The sequence below is a fragment of the Rutidosis leptorrhynchoides genome, chromosome 2, assembly GCF_046630445.1.
Source record: "Rutidosis leptorrhynchoides isolate AG116_Rl617_1_P2 chromosome 2, CSIRO_AGI_Rlap_v1, whole genome shotgun sequence".
Taxonomy (NCBI): Eukaryota; Viridiplantae; Streptophyta; class Magnoliopsida; order Asterales; family Asteraceae; genus Rutidosis; species Rutidosis leptorrhynchoides.
Genome location: NC_092334.1, coordinates 660605431 through 660631276, shown reverse-complemented (window position 1 = coordinate 660631276; position 25846 = coordinate 660605431). Strand labels below are relative to the sequence as shown.

Here is a 25846-nt window from a genome sequence, read left to right as displayed (position 1 = left end):
ACAAACAAGAATTAACAACAAATTACCAAATATTTAACACAGAAACAGGTAACAAAAAAGAACAACAAAGATTAAAGAACCACCACACTTGATCAGGTTTCCTTGAAATCTTTAAGATCAAGGTTCAAGAGTTGGGTGTAGTGCAATACCTTAATCAACCAAACAATTAAACAATTAAAGAAAGCACTTAAACAATTAAAGAAAGAGAGAGTCCTGGCTATAGGCCAAGTATAACACGTAGGGGCAGTTAATTTCTGTAAGCACAGAAACTCCTACGTGTAGAAACTTGCTACAAACACGGGTAGGAAGAAAAATTCCTCACAGAGTACTCCTCCTTTAACCTTCAATTTTACAGCGGAAGAATAACCAGAAGAAGATTTGTAAACCGTCTTCAACAAGAACAAATTAGGGTTTTGAATTGAAACCCTAATACACCAGAAACACGATCCAAATCAAGCAATTGAATCAAAGAATGAACACAGGTTTCTTTTAGATCAGAAACCCTAATATCACCAACCGATTAAACTTTCAGCGAAACCCTAATTGGATTTCAAACGAACAACACGAATCAAGCACTCGCTCTGATACCATGAACAAACTATGAATGATTTAGATAATCACTCATCAACAACCACAAAATTATTCGGAATTAGATCAAGAACCACAACCACAAACTTATCAATTGAGAGAAAAACGAAAACAATATTACAGATCTAAGACTGAATAAGAAACCCTAAAACACCTAAACTATATATACACCTTTAGATATGAAAAAACACAAACAGACCCCTGTACTTGTATAACTTCTGCATAATAACAAAAATGGTCCCTGTACTTGGTGTTTTAGAAATAAACGAAAAATGGAAACCTAATCTCAACTATGTCCCATCTGTGTGCTCATTAACCTGAACCCCACACCAGGTGCATTATTCATGATTAACAAACACATGGTGCACAAAGAGATTAGGCCTTCTACATAACTTAGAAATGAAGCTTTAGACACCTGCAGCCATATGTGAATAACTTGATAACACCAACAGCAGCAGGAACTATTTGAGCAGCTCCATTAACCTGCTACTCAACCAAACAAAAGTAAAAAGACTGAAACAAATGAGGAGATTGATTATTTAACAGAATCACAATACGGCCGTGTAGTTTTGTGCTTAAACATCTAATTTGATATGTACTAGAAGGCTTCAGTTTTATTTACTCTAATTTATTATTGCACATGTTAATGTAAACCCATTTACTACTGTGGAACACGGTAGTTTGAGGTATTTTCATAAGCATTTCATGTGTATACCTCTGAATTTCGAAGTTACGTGTTCGAAGTAACATGTTTATATAGGCTATAGTAAATTTGAATATCTCAACATTGCTTTTATTGTTCGCATATCATGACATCTCATAATGGTAACTTGAATATATTATTGTGCATTATATTTTCTTGAATAGTACTGAAATTATAAATTTGAGGTGTGAAGTTCACACCATTTACTAATTCCTGAAGTTTGCCATCATAGTTTATCAGGGGGGAAAAAAGTTCATCAGAATGTAACCATTTAAGGGAATACAAAAGCAGTTGAATAAAATCTCAGGTTATTTATGAATCAGAACACTATATTAGGTAGATTGATGAGCATAATTCTGCTTCAAATACCTTTATGTTTTTAATAGTATTATCATGTGTACCTTACATGTTGCAAGTAGAATTTCGTTAATGGCGTCCTTTATGTCTTCCAACTTGTAGTGATTAAAAAAATATCAACAATTAATTCTTTCATATTTATAAAATTGTTGCGATTTTATGTCGGGTTTATTTTTACCACGACCGGTCTTCACTCATGGTCAATTATACGTTGAGATTTCGAGAGTAAAGAGCAAGAAGAGATTAAAGGTACTAATTACAAAGACGTGCTACAAAAAGTTGTAATAATTCATTCTTTTCACCGGGTATGTTAACTATCACCTTCCAATCAATTTTTGTTAAACCAAAGTATGTGGTGTGTCATATTTCAAAAATCTTTGATTGATTTGTTGCTTTACACCTATGCTATGTTGTGTAATTGATTGGAACATTTCCAAGTTATCTCTCACAATTTAAATAATTATGTTTGTGAGAATTGGGTTATGTTTTCCGAATGGTCATTTTGGTACATATTGGATGAGATAAAATTGAACTTCTGCAACTATAAATTATTAACTTTGTGTATGGTACTATTGAAACAAAACATTTGATTTTTTATGTTTATGGTTTTTTATGTATAAAGGAGGTATATGACCGTCATATGAATTTAAGTTACCATCAAATAACTACTTAACATCAATTTGTTTTGTTTGTCACCTACATATATGTTATTGCATAAATTGAATGTACTAATGTAAAAAAAAAAAAAAAAAATTGGGTAATTTTTATATATATATTTCATTTAATAAAACCCGTGAATTCACGGGCCTTTTAACTAGTATAATCTTATAACCCTAAACATTCTTATCAATATCAATATTATATATTATGAATAAATTAAATTATATATTTCGAACGTCCTAGTGCTTATACTTTTGTGTGTGTTACTAGTACAAAATGTCAACTACTAGCATGCTCCTTGCACGAAATGTCAAACACATAAAATCATACTAGTTTGTTTAATTAATCTCTCTTTTGAAGAATCTATACCTACTACTCCACAAACAGTTAAGTATTCAAATTTAGATGCCATTTTTGTAGTAGTTGATCCGTTGGCCATTATATAATTAACCAAAACAATAGTTGGAAGCAAGTACATACATCCTCCTATGATATGGGAGTGGGACTATTAGTTGTGGTGCTACTCCTGGCGTTGACTACATGGAGATTTCTGAATTTGTTGTGGTTTAAACCAAAAAAGATTGAAAAGTTGTTAAGAGCTCAAGGTTTGAAAGGCAGCCGTTACAAGTTCATGTTTGGAGATATGAAAGAGATGGCACAAATGACACGCCAAGCCAAATCTAAACCCATTGGTCTCGATGATGATATCGTGCTTCGGGTTTCGCCTTTCGTTCATAAAACTGTTCAAGCTTATGGTACGCACTACACCCATTTATGTCTACTTCTGATTTTAAGATCTTTTTTTGTGTTCCATAATTTAAGTTAACAACTAGTTTAAATCTCAAATTTAAAACTTATACTTCTGCTTATTTTGAAGGTTATGTGTCATAAGATGTATCTAGCTTAACCAATAATTCTATTGTATATCTTTATATACGGTTCATTTGTCATCATACTTTCAATTGGATACCTTTCTTGAAACTTAAATCAAAATTATAATTCAAACCATATATGAATTAAAATTCAAATTTGATTTTGGTTGAATTGTGTAGGTAAGATTTGTTTTACATGGATGGGGTCAAAACCTATTGTGCACATAACTGAACCAACAATGATAAGAGAGATATTGACTAATTATTCTACATTTCAAAAGTCAAGAGCAGCAAAACCATTAATGAGGAAGCTAATAAAAGGGCTACTTGACGTTGAAGGCGAACAATGGGTTAAACATAGGAAAATCATCAATCCTGCATTCCATGCCGAGAAACTCAAGGTTTTGACTTCTTGTCTTTTTTTCTTTTCTTTTCTTTTTAAACGGCGATTTTTTGGCATCAGTAGATCATTTATTTCAACGACCCTCATCATTTGCATGTTTCACACACGTTCGGGCGGAAACCCGAACCCGATCGACGGTACCCGGGAACACATCCATTCGAACATTGTTCCTGGGTAGAGGTCCGTGAACGAATCCGGTAAAACCACCCTATAGGGTCAATATATACCACCATTATTGGTGTTCAATTGTTTTAAAGAAAATCATGTCATCCTTAAGGATCGAACCCATGACCTCTCCCTATCCCATGACACAAAGTACATGGGGTGAACCGTTAAGCTATGCCCGCAAGTTCGTTTTGAATTCTTGTCTTGTTAATCGGTTTTACTTATAACACAAAGATTTAACTTACAAATAATTAATTTTAATTTTATTTATCTTTTGATGCGTCTGTACAGAATATTGTACCTGCATTTTACATGAGCTGCAATAAGATGATAGACACATGGGGAGAAATGCTTACGGAAAAAAGCTCGTGCGAAGTTGATGTGTGGCCCTATCTTCAAGATACGACCAATGATGTTATTTCGCGTGCAGTATTCGGTGATAGTTACGAAGAAGGAAAAAAGATATTTGAACTTCAACAAGAAATGATAGATCTGATTTTAAGGTCTGCCCAATCATCTGCCCAAACAGATTACATTCCAGGATTCAGGTCTGTATATCTTTAAACAGAGTCTGACGAGGTACCTTATTGCTTATCTATAAACGGCTATCACCTTAAAATTATGTGTCAACACTTCAATTTCTAAGTGCAAGTTCTAAAATAAATAAATAGATTAACAAGATAGCCAGTTGTTCGGGCCCTGAGTTCTTTGTAAAATGTCTCAAGTTCGAATCCTGTCTAAGACAAATATTTAGTGGTCGCCAAGGTTGAGTTGAAAACAGCCAGAGAGTAATCCTGATGGGCTGCGTACATTAGAGTATGAGATCGGATTAATCGTTCTCCCGAGTAGCCTGTACGGGAAATACCTTCTACCTTTAAAAAAAGGTCTCGTGTTAACCTCACCTAGAACATATCTTGAGGTGGCTAGAGAAAGGGTCGAAAATAGTCTCGGTATAACCCGGTTAGACCGCATAAATCTGACTAAAAAATTTTGCCCTCTCAAATAGAGTGAATAGAGAAATACCTTATCCATTTTTTCGTTTTGCCTCTAAGAATGTTTTAATTCGATTTGCTTATATACTGTATAAATAAGCAATAATAACTAATTGAATTAAGCAATGCCAAAACTGCTAATAAGTCCTATTACCAAAATCATGTGATTTTGTAGGTTTTTGCCAACAGAGTGTAACAAGAAAATGAAACATATCGGCGAGAAAGTGACAACCTCAATTAAGGGTATTATTGATAAGCGTTTACTTTTGATTAAAGCTGGGAAATATGATAACGGCGATCTTTTGGGAACTCTTTTAAGTTCCAATGAGAATGAAATTGAACAAGACATGAATAAGAACTCCGGGCTAAAAACTCAAGAAATCATTGAAGAATGTAAACTTTTCTACCTTGCGGGACAAGAGACTACTCTAAATTTAATTGTTTGGACTATGGTTTTACTGAGTCAGCACACGGATTGGCAAACACGTGCTAGGGATGAAGTTTTACAAGTCTTCGGCGATAAACCACCGGATTTTGAGGGACTTAGACGTCTGAAAATTGTGAGTCGTCTTTCAATACTTGCATCTCACATATTAGAAGCTATGTTTTAACAAGAATTATCTATTTTGTGAAGATTTCCAGCCTACAATCTAGAAGCCCACCTTCTAGATATTCAAAGTAGGCAACCTTGACAACTCATATGGAGGTAGCAAAGTTGATGACGATGACGACCGCCAACCTTCTCCGTTCACACCATTCCACCGCCATAGAATTTTTACTATAAATAGAGGTGCAAACCTCAGTTGTAAATCATCCTAAATCACTCAGAGAAGTGTAATCACAACCTAGAGAGTGTGTGTGAGTTTGAGAGTTTTTTTTGTAAGAGTTTTGTAATACTCTGTAAATCTATTCTTGTGAGTAATAGAGTTGTTTTTCTCTCAAATTTATATCTCCCAACGTCCAGGCGATCCCCTCTTCCTAACAAGCGGTATCAAGAGCTTGGTTAGAGACGTTGGTTGAGTTTTTGGGTTTTCGGAAGTTTTCTCAAAATTCAATTTTGAGTGTACCATTGGATTCGTCTCGTCGAACCGAGTCCAACGCAAAAAAACGGCGACTTAAACGGAGTTATAACGAGCCCAGAAAATGCGGTCAAAGTTTGGTCAACTCGCCGGAGAAGACGACCGGTGCCGGAATTTTCACCGGAGAAGACGATCACTGTAGCAATTCACTATAGCAGCTGGAGGCACTGTAGCAAGTCACTGTAGCGGTACTGTAGCGTTTCTAAAATTTTACAATTTGGTCCCTAAATTTTCAGAATTTCATTTTTTGGTCCCTGAAGTTTATAACAAATTATAATTTTGCCCCGTAAGTGGAATTTAAGCCGCGAAGTGTCTATTCCACCATTTTCAACCGTTCCGGACGTAACGGTGATCTCTGTTTTCTACAATTCAACCCCGTTTGTGTTGAAAAATTATTTGTAAGGTGATAATGTCCACAGAAGAGTCAACATCATCTTTCGGAGCTATGATTATGCTCATAGCCACAAACTACACGCTTGTGGAAACCTCGAATGGAAGATCTCCTCAGCTGTAAGGATTTGTTCGATCCTATTGAATTGAAGGGTATAAACCCTGATTCTGCTAAAGAGAAAGAGTGGAAGAAATCAAACCGAAAAACTATTGGTCAGATCCGTCAATGGATTGATCATAGTGTCTTCCACCATGTTGCATAAGAGACAGACGCATATGTCCTCTGGAAAAAGTTGGAGGACATGTACCATGAAATGTCCCGTTCTTATTGATTAAAAACGTTCCATATTAATTGATTTCGTTGCGAGGTTTTGACCTCTATATGAGACGTTTTTCAAAGACTGCATTCATTTTTAAAACAAACCATAACCTTTATTTCATAAATAAAGGTTTAAAAAGCTTTACGTAGATTATCAAATAATGATAATCTAAAATATCCTGTTTACACCCGACCATTACATAATGGTTTACAATACAAATATGTTACATCGAAATCAGTTTCTTGAATGCAGTTTTTACACAATATCATTCAAACATGGACTCCAAATCTTGTCCTTATTTTAGTATGCAACAGCGGAAGCTCTTAGTATTCACCTGAGAATAAACATGCTTTAAACGTCAACAAAAATGTTGGTGAGTTATAGGTTTAACCTATATATATAAAATCGTAACAATAGACCACAAGATTTCATATTTCAATACACATCCCATACATAGAGATAAAAATCATTCATATGGTGAACACCTGGTAACCGACATTAACAAGATGCATATATAAGAATATCCCCATCATTCCGGGACACCCTTCGGATATGATATAAATTTCGAAGTACTAAAGCATCCGGTACTTTGGATGGGGTTTGTTAGGCCCAATAGATCTATCTTTAGGATTCGCGTCAATTAGGGTGTCTGTTCCCTAATTCTTAGATTACCAGACTTAATAAAAAGGGGCATATTCGATTTCGATAATTCAACCATAGAATGTAGTTTCACGTACTTGTGTCTATTTTGTAAATCATTTATAAAACCTGCATGTATTCTCATCCCAAAAATATTAGATTTTAAAAGTGGGACTATAACTCACTTTCACAGATTTTTACTTCGTCGGGAAGTAAGACTTGGCCACTGGTTGATTCACGAACCTATAACAATATATACATATATATCAAAGTATGTTCAAAATATATTTACAACACTTTTAATATATTTTGATGTTTTAAGTTTATTAAGTCAGCTGTCCTCGTTAGTAACCTACAACTAGTTGTCCACAGTTAGATGTACATAAATAAATCGATAAATATTATCTTGAATCAATCCATGACCCAGTGTATACGTATCTCAGTATTGATCACAACTCAAACTATATATATTTTGGAATCAACTTCAACCCTGTATAGCTAACTCCAACATTCACATATAGAGTGTCTATGGTTGTTCCGAAATATATATAGATGTGTCGACATGATAGGTCGAAACATTGTATACGTGTCTATGGTATCTCAAGATTACATAATATACAATACAAGTTGATTAAGTTATGGTTGGAATAGATTTGTTACCAATTTTCACGTAGCTAAAATGAGAAAAATTATCCAATCTTGTTTTACCCATAACTTCTTCATTTTAAATCCGTTTTGAGTGAATCAAATTGCTATGGTTTCATATTGAACTCTATTTTATGAATCTAAACAGAAAAAGTATAGGTTTATAGTCGGAAAAATAAGTTACAAGTCGTTTTTGTAAAGGTAGTCATTTCAGTCGAAAGAACGACGTCTAGATGACCATTTTAGAAAACATACTTCCACTTTGAGTTTAACCATAATTTTTGGATATAGTTTCATGTTCATAATAAAAATCATTTTCTCAGAATAACAACTTTTAAATCAAAGTTTATCATAGTTTTTAATTAACTAACCCAAAACGGCCCGCGGTGTTACTACGACGGCGTAAATCCGGTTTTACGGTGTTTTTCGTGTTTCCAGGTTTTAAATCATTAAGTTAGCATATCATATAGATATAGAACATGTGTTTAGTTGATTTTAAAAGTCAAGTTAGAAGGATTAACTTTTGTTTGCGAACAAGTTTAGAATTAACTAAACTATGTTCTAGTGATTACAAGTTTAAACCTTCGAATAAGATAGCTTTATATGTATGAATCGAATGATGTTATGAACATCATTACTACCTTAAGTTCCTTGGATAAACCTACTGGAAAATAGAAAAATGGATCTAGCTTCAATGGATCCTTGGATGGCTCGAAATTCTTGAAGCAGAATCATGACACGAAAACAAGTTCAAGTAAGATCATCACTTGAAATAAGATTGTTATAGTTATAGAAATTGAACCAAAGTTTGAATATGATTATTACCTTGTATTAGAATGATAACCTACTGTAAGAAACAAAGATTTCTTGAGGTTGGATGATCACCTTACAAGATTGGAAGTGAGCTAGCAAACTTGAAAGTATTCTTGATTTTATGAAACTAGAACTTTTGGAATTTATGAAGAACACTTAGAACTTGAAGATAGAACTTGAGAGAGATAAATTAGATGAAGAAAATTGAAGAATGAAAGTGTTTGTAGGTGTTTTTGGTCGTTGGTGTATGGATTAGATATAAAGGATATGTAATTTTGTTTTCATGTAAATAAGTCATGAATGATTACTCATATTTTTGTAATTTTATGAGATATTTCATGCTAGTTGCCAAATGATGGTTCCCACATGTGTTAGGTGACTCACATGGGCTGCTAAGAGCTAATCATTGGAGTGTATATACCAATAGTACATACATCTAATAGCTGTGTATTGTACGAGTACGAATACGGGTGCATACGAGTAGAATTGTTGATGAAACTGAACGAGGATGTAATTGTAAGCATTTTTGTTAAGTAGAAGTATTTTGATAAGTGTATTAAAGTCTTTCAAAAGTGTATAAATACATATTAAAACACTACATGTATATACATTTTAACTGAGTCGTTAAGTCATCGTTAGTCGTTACATGTAAGTGTTGTTTTGAAACCTTTAGGTTAACGATCTTGTTAAATGTTGTTAACCCAATGTTTATAATATCAAATGAGATTTTAAATTATTATATTATCATGATATTATCATGTATGAATATCTCTTAATATGATATATATACATTAAATGTCTTTACAACGATAATCGTTACATGTATGTCTCGTTTAAAAATCATTAAGTTAGTAGTCTTGTTTTTACATATGTAGTTCATTGTTAATATACTTAATGATATGTTTACTTATCATAGTATCATGTTAACTATATATATATCCATATATATGTCATCATATAGTTTTTACAAGTTTTAACGTTCGTGAATCACCGGTCAACTTGGGTGGTCAATTGTCTATATGAAACATATTTCAATTAATTAAGTCTTAACAAGTTTGATTGCTTAACATGTTGGAAACATTTAATCATGTAAATATCAATCTCAATTAATATATATAAACATGGAAAAGTTCGGGTCACTACAGTACCTACCCGTTAAATAAATTTCGTCCCGAAATTTTAAGCTGTTGAAGGTGTTGATGAATCTTCTGAAAATAGATGCGGGTATTTCTTCTTCATCTGATCTTCACGCTCCCAGGTGAACTCGGGTCCTCTACGAGCATTCCATCGAACCTTAACAATTGGTATCTTGTTTTGCTTAAGTCTTTTAACCTCACGATCCATTATTTCGACGGGTTCTTCGATGAATTGAAGTTTTTCGTTGATTTGGATTTCATCTAACGGAATAGTGAGATCTTCTTTAGCAAAACATTTCTTTAAATTCGAAACGTGGAAAGTGTTATGTACAGTCGCGAGTTGTTGAGGTAACTCTAGTCGGTAAGCTACTGGTCCGATACGATCAATAATCTTGAATGGTCCAATATACCTTGGATTTAATTTCCCTCGTTTACCAAATCGAACAACGCCTTTCCAAGGTGCAACTTTAAGCATGACCATCTCTCCAATTTCAAATTCTATATCTTTTCTTTTAATGTCAGCGTAGCTCTTTTGTCGACTTTGGGCGGTTTTCAACCGTTGTTGAATTTGGATGATCTTCTCGGTAGTTTCTTGTATAATCTCCGGACCCGTAATCTGTCTATCCCCCACCTCACTCTAACAAATCGGAGACCTGCACTTTCTACCATAAAGTGCTTCAAACGGCGCCATCTCAATGCTTGAATGGTAGCTGTTGTTGTAGGAAAATTCTGCTAACGGTAGATGTCGATCCCAACTGTTTCCGAAATCAATAACACATGCTCGTAGCATGTCTTCAAGCGTTTGTATCGTCCTTTCGCTCTGCCCATCAGTTTGTGGATGATAGGCAGTACTCATGTCTAGACGAGTTCCTAATGCTTGCTGTAATGTCTGCCAGAATCTTGAAATAAATCTGCCATCCCTATCAGAGATAATAGAGATTGGTATTCCATGTCTGGAGATGACTTCCTTCAAATACAGTCGTGCTAACTTCTCCATCTTGTCATCTTCTCTTATTGGTAGGAAGTGTGCGGATTTGGTGAGACGATCAACTATTACCCAAATAGTATCAAAACCACTTGCAGTCCTTGGCAATTTAGTGATGAAATCCATGGTAATGTTTTCCCATTTCCATTCTGGGATTTCGGGTTGTTCAAGTAGACCTGATGGTTTCTGATGCTCAGCTTTGACCTTAGAACACGTCAAACATTCTCCTACGTATTTAGCAACATCGGCTTTCATACCCGGCCACCAAAAATGTTTCTTGAGATCCTTGTACATCTTCCCCGTTCCAGGATGTATTGAGTATCTGGTTTTATGAGCTTCTCTAAGTACCATTTCTCTCATATCTCCAAATTTTGGTACCCAATCCTTTCAGCCCTATACCGGGTTCTGTCTTCCCGAATATTAAGATGCTTCTCCGATCCTTTGGGTATTTCATCCTTTAAATTTCCCTCTTTTAAAACTCCTTGTTGCGCCTCCTTTATTTGAGTAGTAATGTTATTATGAATCATTATATTCATAGATTTTACTCGAATGGGTTCTCTGTCCTTCCTGCTCAAGGCATCGGCTACCACATTTGCCTTCCCCGGGTGGTAACGAATCTCAAAGTCGTAATCATTCAATAATTCAATCCACCTACGCTGCCTCATATTCAGTTGTTTCTGATTAAATATGTGTTGAAGACTTTTGTGGTCGGTATATATAATACTTTTGACCCCATATAAGTAGTGCCTCCAAGTCTTTAATGCAAAAACAACCGCGCCAAATTCCAAATCATGCGTCGTATAATTTTGTTCGTAAATCTTCAATTGTCTAGACGCATAAGCAATCACCTTCGTTCGTTGCATTAATACACAACCGAGACCTTGCTTTGATGCATCACAATAAATCACAAAATCATCATTCCCTTCAGGCAATGACAATATAGGTGCCGTAGTTAGCTTTTTCTTCAATAACTGAAACGCTTTCTCTTGTTCATCATTCCATTCAAATTTCTTCCCTTTATGCGTTAATGCAGTCAAGGGTTTTGCTATTCTGGAAAAGTCTTGGATGAACCTTCTGTAGTAACCAGCTAGTCCTAAAAACTGGCGTATGTGTTTCGGAGTTTTCGGGGTTTCCCACTTTTCAACAGTTTCTATCTTTGCCGGATCCACCTTAATACCTTCTTTGTTCACTATGTGACCGAGGAATTGAACTTCTTCCAACCAAAATGCACACTTTGAAAACTTAGCGTACAATTCTTCCTTCCTCAATACTTCTAACACCTTTCTCAAATGTTCACCGTGTTCTTGGTCATTCTTTGAGTAAATAAGTATGTCATCAATGAAAACAATGACAAACTTGTCAAGGTATGGTCCACACACTCGGTTCATAAGGTCCATGAACACAGCTGGTGCATTAGTTAAACCAAACGGCATGACCATAAACTCGTAATGACCGTAACGTGTTCTGAAAGCAGTCTTTGGAATATCATCTTCTTTCACCCGCATTTGATGATACCCGGAACGTAAGTCAATCTTTGAATAAACAGACGAGCCTTGTAGTTGATCAAATAAGTCATCGATTCTCGGTAGTGGGTAGCGGTTCTTGATGGTAAGTTTGTTCAACTCTCGGTAGTCGATACACAACCTGAATGTACCATCTTTCTTCTTGACAAACAAAACAGGAGCTCCCCACGGTGATGTGCTTGGTCGAATGAAACCATGCTCTAAAAGTTCTTGTAATTGGCTTTGTAGTTCTTTCATCTCGCTGGGTGCGAGTCTGTAAGGAGCACGAGCTATTGGTGCAGCTCCTGGTACAAGATCTATTTGAAATTCAACGGATCGATGTGGGGGTAATCCCGGTAATTCTTTCGGAAATACATCGGGAAATTCTTTTGCAATGGGAACATCATTGATGCTCTTTTCTTCAGTTTGTACTTTCTCGACGTGTGCTAGAACAGCATAGCAACCTTTTCTTATTAGTTTTTGTGCCTTCAAATTACTAATAAGATGTAGCTTCGTGTTGCCCTTTTCTCCGTACACCATTAAGGGTTTTCCTTTTTCTCGTATAATGCGAATTGCATTTTTGTAACAAACGATCTCTGCTTTCACTTCTTTCAACCAGTCCATACCGATTATCACATCAAAACTCCCTAACTCTACTGGTATCAAATCAATCTTAAATGTTTCGCTAACCAGTTTAATTTCTCGATTCCGACATATATTATCTGCTGAAATTAATTTACCATTTGCTAATTCGAGTAAAAATTTACTATCCAAAGGCGTCAATGGACAACTTAATTTAGCACAAAAATCTCTACTCATATAGCTTCTATCCGCACCCGAATCAAATAAAACGTAAGCAGATTTATTGTCAATAAGAAACGTACCCGTAACAAGCTCCGGGTCTTCCTGTGCCTCTGCCGCATTAATATTGAAAACTCTTCCGCGGCCTTGTCCATTCGTGTTCTCCTGGTTCGGGCAATTTCTAATAATGTGGCCCGGTTTTCCACATTTATAACAAACTACATTGGCATAACTTGCTCCGACACTACTTGCTCCGCCATTACTCGTTCCGACACCATTTGTTCCTTTCGTTCTATTAACCCCTGGTCCGTAGACCTCACACTTCGCCGCGCTATGACCATTTCTTTTACACTTGTTGCAAAATTTGGTGCAGAACCCCGAGTGATACTTTTCACACCTTTGGCATAGCTGCTTCTGATTGTTGTTGTTGTTGCGGTTATTATTGTTGTTGGGATGATTGTTGTAGTTGCTGTTGTTGTTGTTGTTGTTGTTGTTGTTGGGCCGTTTGTTGTAGTTGCGATTGATGTTGCGATTGTTGGGATAATTGTTGCGATTGCTGTTGTTGTTGTATTGGTGATTCTTATCACCATTTTCCTCCCACTTTCTTTTGACTTGCTTCACATTGGCCTCTTCAGCAGTCTGTTCTTTAATTCTTTCTTCAATCTGGTTCACTAGTTTGTGAGCCATTCTACATGCCTGTTGTATGGAGGCGGGCTCGTGTGAACTTATATCTTCTTGGATTCTTTCCGGTAATCCTTTCACAAACGCGTCGATCTTCTCTTCCTCATCTTCGAATGCTCCCGGACACAATAGGCACAATTCTGTGAATCGTCTTTCATACGTGGTAATATCAAATCCTTGGGTTCGTAACCCTCTTAGTTCTGTCTTGAGCTTATTGACCTCGGTTCTGGGACGGTACTTCTCGTTCATCAAGTGCTTGAATGCTGACCACGGTAGTGCGTACGCATCGTCTTGTCCCACTTGCTCTAGATAGGTATTCCACCATGTTAACGCAGAACCTGTGAAGGTATGCGTAGCGTACTTCACTTTGTCCTCTTCAGTACACTTACTTATGGCAAACACCGATTCGACCTTCTCGGTCCACCGTTTCAATCCGATCGGTCCTTCGATTCCATCAAATTCCAAAGGTTTGCAGGCAGTGAATTCTTTGTAGGTGCATCCTACACGATTTCCTGTACTGCTAGATCCAAGGTTATTGTTGGTATGTAGCGCAGCCTGTACTGCGGCTATGTTTGAAGCTAGAAAAGTACGGAATTCCTCTTCATTCATATTCACTGTGTGTCGAGTAGTCGGTGCCATTTCCTTCAAAATAGTCAAATGGAACAAGTTAATCATACAGAATATTAAGAGTAGTTAATAGTATTTCGTAGCATAATATGAACTCTTTTATAAAAGCTTTTTCTTCATATTAGCGTTTTATAAGTTTAAATTCGGGTAGTACCTACCCGTTAAGTTCATACTTAGTAGCTAATATACAATTCAACTACTACAATTCTATATGAAAAACTGATTATAATAATATTTCGCGTTCAAACTTTTATACAATATTTTACAAACTTACAATACCGCTTATTTTACATAAAGCATGAAATATAGCACACAATAACTTTGATACAAGATAGTTGTGAAGATAATTCTAGCTAGTACACAAGTCGTTCAGCAAAGGCAATAAAGACACGTAATTCATACGTCCAGAAACAAGTCATGCATTCTGGTTTTACTAGGACTACTTCCCATCCTTGGTCTTGTGCAACATAACCTTTATGGCCGTTGATAAGACAGCGTGTTGTAACGTCGTCAAAGGGACGAGGGTTACGTAATGTCCAACAGTCCCGTAACAATCTAAAAACCTCATTTCTTACCCCAATTACCGACTCCGTCACTTGTGGGAACGTTTTGTTTAATAGCTGTAGCCCGATGTTCTTTTTCTCACTTTGGTGAGAAGCGAACATTACTAACCCATAAGCATAGCATGCTTCTTTATGTTGCATGTTAGCCGCTTTTTCTAAATCATGAAGTCCTATATTCGGATACATTGAGTCAAAATAATTTCTTAACCCGTTGCGTAAAATAGCATTTGAGTTCCCCGCAATATATGCATCAAAGTAAACACATCGTAACTTATGGGTTTCCCAATGTGATATCCCCCATCTTTCAAACGAAAGTCTCTTATAAACCAAGACATTCTTGGAATGTTCTTCGAATGTCTTACAAACTGATCTCGCCTTAAATAGTTGTGCCGAGGAATTCTGACCGACTCTAGACAAGATTTCATCAATCATGTCTCCGGGTAGGTCTCTTAAAATATTGGGTTGTCTATCCATTTTGTGTTTTTATACTGTAAAATAGACAAGAGTTAGATTCATAAAAAAAAATACTTATTAATACAAGCAATTTTTACATATATCATAAAGCATAAGCACACTATATTACATATATTACACCACATGAATACAACTATCTTATTCCGACTCGCTTGTTTCTTCTTCTTCGATTTTGGTTCGTTTTGCCAAGTTTCTAGGGATATATGATTTTCCCCTAATACGAGCCGCCGTTATCCACATTGGTTTAGAAAAACCTGGTGGTTTAGAGGTTCCCGGGTCATTGTTACAACTTAAGGACTTCGGGGGTTGACGATACATATAAAGTTCATCGGGGTTGGAATTAGATTTCTCTATTTTTATGCCCTTTCCCTTATTATTTTCTTTTGCCTTTTTAAATTCAGTTGGGGTAATTTCTATAACATCATCGGAATTCTCGTCGGAATCCGATTCATCGGAGAATTGGTAATCCTCCCAATATTTTGCTTCCTTGGCGGAAACACCATTGACCATAATTAACCTTGGTCGGTTGGTTGAGGATTTTCTTTTACTTAACCGTTTTATTATTTCCCCCACCGGTTCTATTTCTTCATCCGGTTCCGATTCTTCTTCCGGTTTCGATTCTTCTTCCGGTTCCGACTCTTCTTCCGGTTCCTCTTCGGGAACTTGTGAATCAGTCCACGAATCATTCCAATTTACATTTGACTCTTCATTATTATTAGGTGAGTCAATGGGACTTGTTCTAGAGGTAGACATCTATCACATAATATCAAACGCGTTAAGAGATTAATATATCACATAATATTCACATGTTAAAAATATATAGTTTCCAACAAAATTTGTTAAGCAATCATTTTTCAAGTAAACACGGTCGAAGTCCAGACTCACTAATGCATCCTAACAAACTCGATAAGACACACTAATGAAAAATTCTGGTTCTCTAAGACCAACGCTCTGATACCAACTGAAATGTCCCGTTCTTATTGATTAAAAACATTCCATATTAATTGATTTCGTTGCGAGGTTTTGACCTCTATATGAGACGTTTTTCAAAGACTGCATTCATTTTTAAAACAAACCATAACCTTTATTTCATAAATAAAGGTTTAAAATGCTTTACGTAGATTATCAAATAATGATAATCTAAAATATCCTGTTTACACCCGACCATTACATAATGGTTTACAATACAAATATGTTACATCGAAATCAGTTTCTTGAATGCAGTTTTTACACAATATCATTCAAACATGGACTCCAAATCTTGTCCTTATTTTAGTATGCAACAGCGGAAGCTCTTAGTATTCACCTGAGAATAAACATGCTTTAAACGTCAACAAAAATGTTGGTGAGTTATAGGTTTAACCTATATATATAAAATCGTAACAATAGACCACAAGATTTCATATTTCAATACACATCCCATACATAGAGATAAAAATCATTCATATGGTGAACACCTGGTAACCGACATTAACAAGATGCATATATAAGAATATCCCCATCATTCCGGGACACCCTTCGGATATGATATAAATTTCGAAGTACTAAAGCATCCGGTACTTTGGATGGGGTTTGTTAGGCCCAATAGATCTATCTTTAGGATTCGCGTCAATTAGGGTGTCTGTTCCCTAATTCTTAGATTACCAGACTTAATAAAAAGGGGCATATTCGATTTCGATAATTCAACCATAGAATGTAGTTTCACGTACTTGTGTCTATTTTGTAAATCATTTATAAAACCTGCATGTATTCTCATCCCAAAAATATTAGATTTTAAAAGTGGGACTATAACTCACTTTCACAGATTTTTACTTCGTCGGGAAGTAAGACTTGGCCACTGGTTGATTCACGAACCTATAACAATATATACATATATATCAAAGTATGTTCAAAATATATTTACAACACTTTTAATATATTTTGATGTTTTAAGTTTATTAAGTCAGCTATCCTCGTTAGTAACCTACAACTAGTTGTCCAAAGTTAGATGTACATAAATAAATCGATAAATATTATCTTGAATCAATCCATGACCCAGTGTATACGTATCTCAGTATTGATCACAACTCAAACTATATATATTTTGGAATCAACTTCAACCCTGTATAGCTAACTCCAACATTCACATATAGAGTGTCTATGGTTGTTCCGAAATATATATAGATGTGTCGACATGATAGGTCGAAACATTGTATACGTGTCTATGGTATCTCAAGATTACATAATATACAATACAAGTTGATTAAGTTATGGTTGGAATAGATTTGTTACCAATTTTCACGTAGCTAAAATGATAAAAATTATCCAATCTTGTTTTACCCATAACTTCTTCATTTTAAATCCGTTTTGAGTGAATCAAATTGCTATGGTTTCATATTGAACTCTATTTTATGAATCTAAACAGAAAAAGTATAGGTTTATAGTCAGAAAAATAAGTTACAAGTCGTTTTTGTAAAGGTAGTCATTTCAGTCGAAAGAACGACGTCTAGATGACCATTTTAGAAAACATACTTCCACTTTGAGTTTAACCATAATTTTTGGATATAGTTTCATGTTCATAATAAAAATCATTTTCCCAGAATAACAACTTTTAAATCAAAGTTTATCATAGTTTTTAATTAACTAACCCAAAACAGCCCGCGGTGTTACTACGACGGCGTAAATCCGGTTTTACGGTGTTTTTCGTGTTTCCAGGTTTTAAATCATTAAGTTAGCATATCATATAGATATAGAACATGTGTTTAGTTGATTTTAAAAGTCAAGTTAGAAGGATTAACTTTTGTTTGCGAACAAGTTTAGAATTAACTAAACTATGTTCTAGTGATTACAAGTTTAAACCTTCGAATAAGATAGCTTTATATGTATGAATCGAATGATGTTATGAACATCATTACTACCTTAAGTTCCTTGGATAAACCTACTGGAAAAGAGAAAAATGGATCTAGCTTCAATGGATCCTTGGATGGCTCGAAATTCTTGAAGCAGAATCATGACACGAAAACAAGTTCAAGTAAGATCATCACTTGAAATAAGATTGTTATAGTTATAGAAATTGAACCAAAGTTTGAATATGATTATTACCTTGTATTAGAATGATAACCTACTGTAAGAAACAAAGATTTCTTGAGGTTGGATGATCACCTTACAAGATTGGAAGTGAGCTAGCAAACTTGAAAGTATTCTTGATTTTATGAAACTAGAACTTTTAGAATTTATGAAGAACACTTAGAACTTGAAGATAGAACTTGAGAGAGATCAATTAGATGAAGAAAATTGAAGAATGAAAGTGTTTGTAGGTGTTTTTGGTCGTTGGTGTATGGATTAGATATAAAGGATATGTAATTTTGTTTTCATGTAAATAAGTCATGAATGATTACTCATATTTTTGTAATTTTATGAGATATTTCATGCTAGTTGCCAAATGATGGTTCCCACATGTGTTAGGTGACTCACATGGACTGCTAAGAGCTAATCATTGGAGTGTATATACCAATAGTACATACATCTAATAGCTGTGTATTGTACGAGTACGAATACGGGTGCATACGAGTAGAATTGTTGATGAAACTGAACGAGGATGTAATTGTAAGCATTTTTGTTAAGTAGAAGTATTTTGATAAGTGTATTAAAGTCTTTCAAAAGTGTATAAATACATATTAAAACACTACATGTATATACATTTTAACTGAGTCGTTAAGTCATCGTTAGTCGTTACATGTAAGTGTTGTTTTGAAACCTTTAGGTTAACGATCTTGTTAAATGTTGTTAACCCAATGTTTATAATATCAAATGAGATTTTAAATTATTATATTATCATGATATTATCATGTATGAATATCTCTTAATATGATATATATACATTAAATGTCTTTACAACGATAATCGTTACATGTATGTCTCGTTTAAAAATCATTAAGTTAGTAGTCTTGTTTTTACATATGTAGTTCATTGTTAATATACTTAATGATATGTTTACTTATCATAGTATCATGTTAACTATATATATATCCATATATATGTCATCATATAGTTTTTACAAGTTTTAACGTTCGTGAATCACCGGTCAACTTGGGTGGTCAATTGTCTATATGAAACATATTTCAATTAATTAAGTCTTAACAAGTTTGATTGCTTAACATGTTGGAAACATTTAATCATGTAAATATCAATCTCAATTAATATATATAAACATGGAAAAGTTCGGGTCACTACATACCAGGCCAAGACTGCTCGGAATAAAGCCCTGCTGATGAGGCGTTTAGTCAACATGAAGCTCAAAAGTGGAACTTCAGTTGCCGAGCATACCAGTGAGTTCCAGAGCTTGGTCAACCAGTTATCGTCTGTAGAGATGCCGCTTGGCGATGAAGTTCAGGCGCTACTGCTACTTAGTTCCCTTCCCGATAGTTGGAAAACGCTGGTAGTAACACTCAGCAACTCAGCCCCGAATGGCAAACTTACCATGTCAATGGTCAAGGATGCCCTATTCAGTGAAGAGGCAAGGAGAAAAGACATGGACACAGATCAGACCCATGCCTTTGTCACAGAAAATCGGGGGAGACAGCGAATGAGTAGCAAAAATAAATGGAGAGGCAGAAGCAAGAGCAGGGGCAGGTCAGCTGATGGCAGAAAACCAACATATAAATGCCATCATTGTGGATTAGAGGGACATATGAAGAAGAACTGCTATAGATTAAAAGAGGAACAAGGTCAAAGCAGTTCACAGCCGAAGAATAAGGGTGGAGAAACATTAGTGACTATCTCTGGTGATGTAGCTTATTGTTCAACCCATGATGAGACATGCCTTCACGTCTCACGAGAAGAAACAGAATGGGTGGTAGATACTGCAGCTTCCTACCACGTGACTCCATACAAGGAATACTTCACAACATACAAAGCTGGTGACTTTGGAGTTGTGAAGATGGAAAATTCCAGTTCCGCTGAGATTGTCGGAATTGGAGATGTCAGGATAAAGACAAGTTCTGGGAGCACAATCACTCTGAAGGATGTCCGCCATGTGCCAGATCTTCGGCTGAATTTACTTTCTGGGATAGCTCTCGACAAACAGGGCTATGATAGTCATTTCAGTAAAGGCACATGAAAATTGTCAAGAGGCGCTATGATAGTCGCTCGAGGACACATTTGTGGCACACTGTACAAGACTCATGTGAAGATCTGCACAGACAGTATTAATGTTGCAGAAAAGGAGGCTTCACAAAATTTATGGCACCAGAGACTCGGTCACATGAGTGAGAAAGGGTTGTCTACCCTAATAAAGAAGGAGCTTATCAATGTTGACAAGGACGCTGCACTAGATCCTTGCAATCATTGTCTGTTTGGTAAGCAACATAGAGTCTCGTTTAATTCCTCTTCAACGAGAAGATCAGAGTTACTCAGTCTGGTACACTCTGATGTTTGCGGTCCCTTAGAGGTTGAATCAATTGGCGGCAATCGATGATGATACTTCTCGAAAGGTGTGGGTATATTTCTTACGGACGAAGGACCAGGTGTTCGATTACTTCAAACAGTTCCATGTCATGGTAGAACGTGAGACAGGAAAGAAGTTAAAGTGTCTTCGATCCGACAACGGCGGTGAATACTCTTCCAGACAGTTCGATGCCTATTGCAGATCATATGGCATCCGACATGAGAAGACGGTCCCACGTACCCCTCAACATAATGGTATAGCAGAAAGAATGAACCGAACAATCATGGAATGTGTTCGGAGCATGCTCAGTATGGCTAAGCTGCCAAAGCCATTTTGGGGAGAAGCAGTCAGAGCCGCTTGTTATTTGATCAACCGATCTCCATCAGTACCACTGAATTTTGAAGTTCCGGAGAAATTTTGGTCTGGAAAGGATCCATCATACTCTCACTTAAGAGTATTTGGATGTTTGGCGTACGCACATGTATCCAAGGAGCTCAGGCAGAAGCTGGATGCAAGGACCACTCCATGCATATTCATAGGCTATGGAGATGAAGAATTTGGATACAGATTATGGGATCCAAAGGAGAAAAAGGTGATCAGAAGTAGGGACGTGGTGTTCCATGAAAGCCAGACAATAGAAGATATTGAAAAACCCACAATATCTCAGAAGTCAAATGTTGCTGCTCAGGTGCCAGAGGCAACAACGGAATCATTCATGAGAAATGAATTTTCAGTGCAAGAAGAAATGCCAGAAGTAGAAGATAATGAGGAAAATGACGGTGCTGAGCAGGGGGAGCCACAACCCCATCTGCCAGACGTTCCAGCACCATCACAAGGTCAAGATGATGGTGGATCTCCTCAGAATGTTCCAGAAATTCGTAGATCTGAACGAGGTCGGATTCCATCGAGTAGATATCCAGAATCTGAGTACCTTCTACTTACTGAAGATGGAGAACCGGAGAGTTTTCATGAAGCAGTAACTCATAAGGATAAAGAAAAATGGTTGCTCGCAATGCAGGATGAGATGGATTCTCTGCAGAAAAATCAAACTTATGAGATTGTAGAACTTCCACGCGGGAAGAAGGCACTGAAAAATAAATGGGTGTTCAAGCTGAAAATGGATGGTAGTGGAAAAGTGGTGAAATACAAAGCACGACTTGTAGTCAAAGGATTCCAACAGAAGAAAGGGATTGATTTTGACGAGATATTTTCACCAGTAGTCAAGATGACTTCAATTAGAGTCATACTTGGATTGGTCGCAAGTATGAACTTGGAGCTTGAACAGATGGATGTAAAGACAGCTTTTCTTCATGGAGATTTACATGAAGAAATTTACATGGAGCAGCCAGAAGGTTTTGAGGTTTCAGGATATAACCTCGTATGCAAGCTGAAGAAAAGTTTGTACGGTTTGAAGCAGGCACCTAGGCAGTGGTACAAGAAGTTTGACTCGTGCATGGTGAGTCACGGGTACAAGAAAACTGCAGCAGATGAGTGTGTCTACATTCAGAAGTTTTCTGAAGGAGATTTCGTTGCTCTTCTACTTTATGTAGATGATATTTTGATCGTAGGGAAAGACGTAACGAAGATCAATCAGGTGAAGAAGGAACTCTCTAAGTCTTTTGACATGAAAGACTTAGGACAGGCTCAACAGATTTTGGGAATGCAGATAACCCGAGATAGGAAGAATAAAAGGTTATGGCTATCTCAGGAGAAGTATATTGAACGAGTGCTTTCACGTTTCAATGTGAACAATGCCAAACCTGTTAGCATTCCATTAGCTAATCATTTCAAGTTAAGCAAGAGTTCTTGTCCCTCATCCAAGGAAGAGATCGGGGAGATGTCTTCAGTACCATATTCTTCAGCAGTTGGAAGTTTGATGTATGCGATGGTGTGTACAAGGCCCGATATTGCTCATGCAGTGGGAACGGTGAGTCGTTTTCTCTCGAACCCCGGGAAATAGCATTGGGAGGCGGTAAAATGGATTCTCAGATATCTTAAAGGTACAAAGAATCTATGTCTTTGTTACGGGGGAGCTGATCCAATCTTGGAAGACTATACAGATGCGGATATGGCCGGAGATCCTGATAGTAGGAAATCTACTTCAGGATTCATTTACACTTTTGCAGGGGGAGCTGTTTCATGGCAGTCAAGACTACAGAGGTGTGTTGCATTATCCACAACTGAAGCAGAGTATATTGCTGCCGCAGAAGCTGGAAAAGAAATGTTGTGGTTAAAGCGTTATCTTCAAGAATTTGGAATCAAGCAAAAGGAGTACAAGGTATATTGTGACAGTCAAAGTGCTATAGATTTGAGCAAGAACTCCATGTACCATTCTCGTACAAAACATATTGATATTCGCTATCATTGGATACGCGAGGTAATTGATCGACAACTGTTGAGACTAGTGAAGATCCATACAAAGGAGAATCCTGCGGATATGTTAACAAAGGTGGTGACTCGAGAGAAGTTGGAGTTATGCAGAGACATAACTGGAATGTTTGTGGATTCGGCTGGAGGGGGAGAATTGAAGATTTCCAGCCTACAATCTAGAAGCCCACCTTCTAGATATTCAAAGTAGGCAACCTTGACAACTCATATGGAGGTAGCAAAGTTGATGACGATGACGGCCGCCAACCTTCTCCGTTCACACCATTCCACCGCCATAGAATTTTTACTATAAATAGAGGTGCAAACCTCAGTTGTAAATCATCCTAAATCACTCAGAGAAGTGTAATCACAACCTAGAGAGTGTGTGTGAGTTTGAGAGTTTTTTTTGTAAGAGTTTTGTAATACTCTGTAAATCTATTCTTGTGAGTAATAGAGTTGTTTTTCTCTCAAATTTATATCTCCCAACGTCCAGGCGATCCCCTCTTCCTAACATTTTGTTGAAAACGATAATTTGGAAGGTGGTTTTATCTGTTTAATACTCCCTTCGTCCCAATTTTTTTGTCCTCCGAGAAAAAAATACACAGTTTAATTAAACACAATTATTACACCTTACTTTTTACCACAGTTTTACCCTCAACCTTTTATCATCCTTTAATTTCACAGACTTGAGGGCAATTAAGGAACTTTAATTAATTATTTTATTTATTTTTGGACATGTACAATAAAATTGAGACATCTATATAAATGGAATACTGGACAATAGATTCCGGACAGAAGGAGTATATTTAAGATAACATTCAACCTGTTTGACCCACTTGTACACTTGACTTTATCCTTTTTTAATCAGACCCATTTAATCGGTTTATTATAAAGATAAACCAAACTGACCCATTTTTAGGTAAATGGAAGCATCTGTTTATACTACTATTCTTGTGTATCAGGTTAGCATGATTTCAAGTGAAGTTCTTAGGCTATATCCACCGGTAATCCAATTAGGGCGGACGGTACATACGGAAACTAAATTAGGAGACTTAACTTTACCTGCCGGAACTCTCCTCCAAATAAATGTTTTTCATATGCACCATGATCGTGAAATATGGGGCGACAATGTAAAAGAATTTAAGCCTGAAAGATTTTCAGATGGTGTGGCAAATGTGACAGGGGGACAAGCATGTTACCTCCCGTTTTCAACGGGCCCACGTGTATGCATTGGACAAAATTTTGCTATGTTGCAAACAAAGATGACAATTGCTATGATTCTTCAACGATTCGTTTTTGAGTTATCTCCATCGTATTCACATGCTCCACATCTTGTCCTCACACTTCAACCTCAGTTAGGTGCTTACTTGAATTTACGCAAACTTTAATCTCACACTGGACTTGGGTTGGTTAGAACAGACTTTTCGACAACAACCCAAGTTGACCCGGTGCAGATTGAAAAACCAACCCACTTTAAGTGGCTAAGGCCACTAGCAAGTTGAAAGAAAGAGTCTTTGCACATTGGAAATTGTTTGGATTATTGCTGAATGAGTTGTGGAAGAAATCATCAACTTGGGAGAGAGTGTCTTCTCCCATTATCTTTAATTTTTTCTACCTATTCAAATTTGGTCTGTATATAGTTGTGTTACAGTTAGGTAACAGAAGTAACAACCACAATAGAATATCAATTCCAGTTTTGAAACACTGTAATTTTATCATTAGTGAAAATGGTATGTTAATTGCAGTAATGTGTTTGTTCTTTGAGTTATTTGAGCACTAACACATTGTGTTGGACCCAAACTGAATGTTGGAATAATGAACATTTAGTCAATTTTAGAAAGGCCTGCAAGAACTTTCTAATGCATGCCTTTCTCTCATCGCGTGGGTAACCACAACAACAACAAAACCCAATACCACAATGAGTGGTGTATGGGGTCATCGCGTGGGTAACCGTTAACGAAAAATCCTATAGATAATATTTCTATCCATAAATGTTGCACCAATAGGATGTAAATCTCTATGTCGTGATAAAGGATTCAAATGTCAGTAAGTGTTGGTTTCACTGTGTTACCGAATATATGTGAATTCATGTAAATCAATAGTCTCCCCTGTTCGATCTGCAACTTTGTCATCGACTTCGTTCATTACTCTCTTCGAGCATTTCACCATTACGAATGAGGTTATGAATTAGGGTTTTGTTGAGCAAGAGAAGTTTAAAATTGCAATCATGTTTTGTTGAGGTAGACAAAAGGGGTAAGAAGAGTATTAACAACATGCAAAAAATAGAAAGGACAGCATTAGCCTCGCTTGCCTTGCACATGACGAGCATTAGGAATAAAGACTACCAGTGAAACAAGTGCAAACCACAGAGACCATCTGAACCAATAAAAGCAAAAGGACCATTTTGATAATCTGATACAAACCACATGAACCATTTGCATAATTTGTCCCATAAATATGATCCTTAATTTTACTCTTCCTCAAGTTGGTGTTTCAACCATAACTTTTACCCTTCGTTAATTTCAACTCCTATTTCACTCAATAAATGTCACTATTGGTCCAAAGCAATGTCAACATCCCACAAATAAATCGAATGGTAGCAAACATCATCTTTCTAGCATGCATATTCGTGGTACCAGCTATCGACCTACGGGATTCG

General features: G+C 36.3%; 1 protein-coding gene across 1 annotated transcript; it reads left to right on the top strand.

Annotated features, from left to right (window-relative positions):
- The first annotated feature begins 2801 nt into the window (after positions 1–2801).
- Positions 2802–24884, top strand: LOC139890206 (cytochrome P450 CYP72A219-like). The gene is made up of 5 exons (XM_071873102.1): positions 2802–3063; positions 3361–3581; positions 4040–4296; positions 4916–5300; positions 24150–24884. The coding sequence occupies exons 1-5, from the start codon at positions 2802–2804 to the stop codon at positions 24573–24575; spliced, it is 1551 nt and encodes a 516-aa protein (XP_071729203.1). The 3' UTR covers positions 24576–24884.
- Positions 24885–25846: the final 962 nt, after the last annotated feature.

Coding starts and splice junctions, on each gene's coding strand:
- LOC139890206 (XM_071873102.1), top strand. CDS start 2,802: ATGGGAGTGGGACTATTAGTTGTGGTGCTACTCCTGGCGTTGACTACA. Junction 3,582..4,039: donor TCCATGCCGAGAAACTCAAG/GTTTTGACTTCT, acceptor GCGTCTGTACAG/AATATTGTACCTGCATTTTA. Junction 5,301..24,149: donor GACTTAGACGTCTGAAAATT/GTGAGTCGTCTT, acceptor CTTGTGTATCAG/GTTAGCATGATTTCAAGTGA.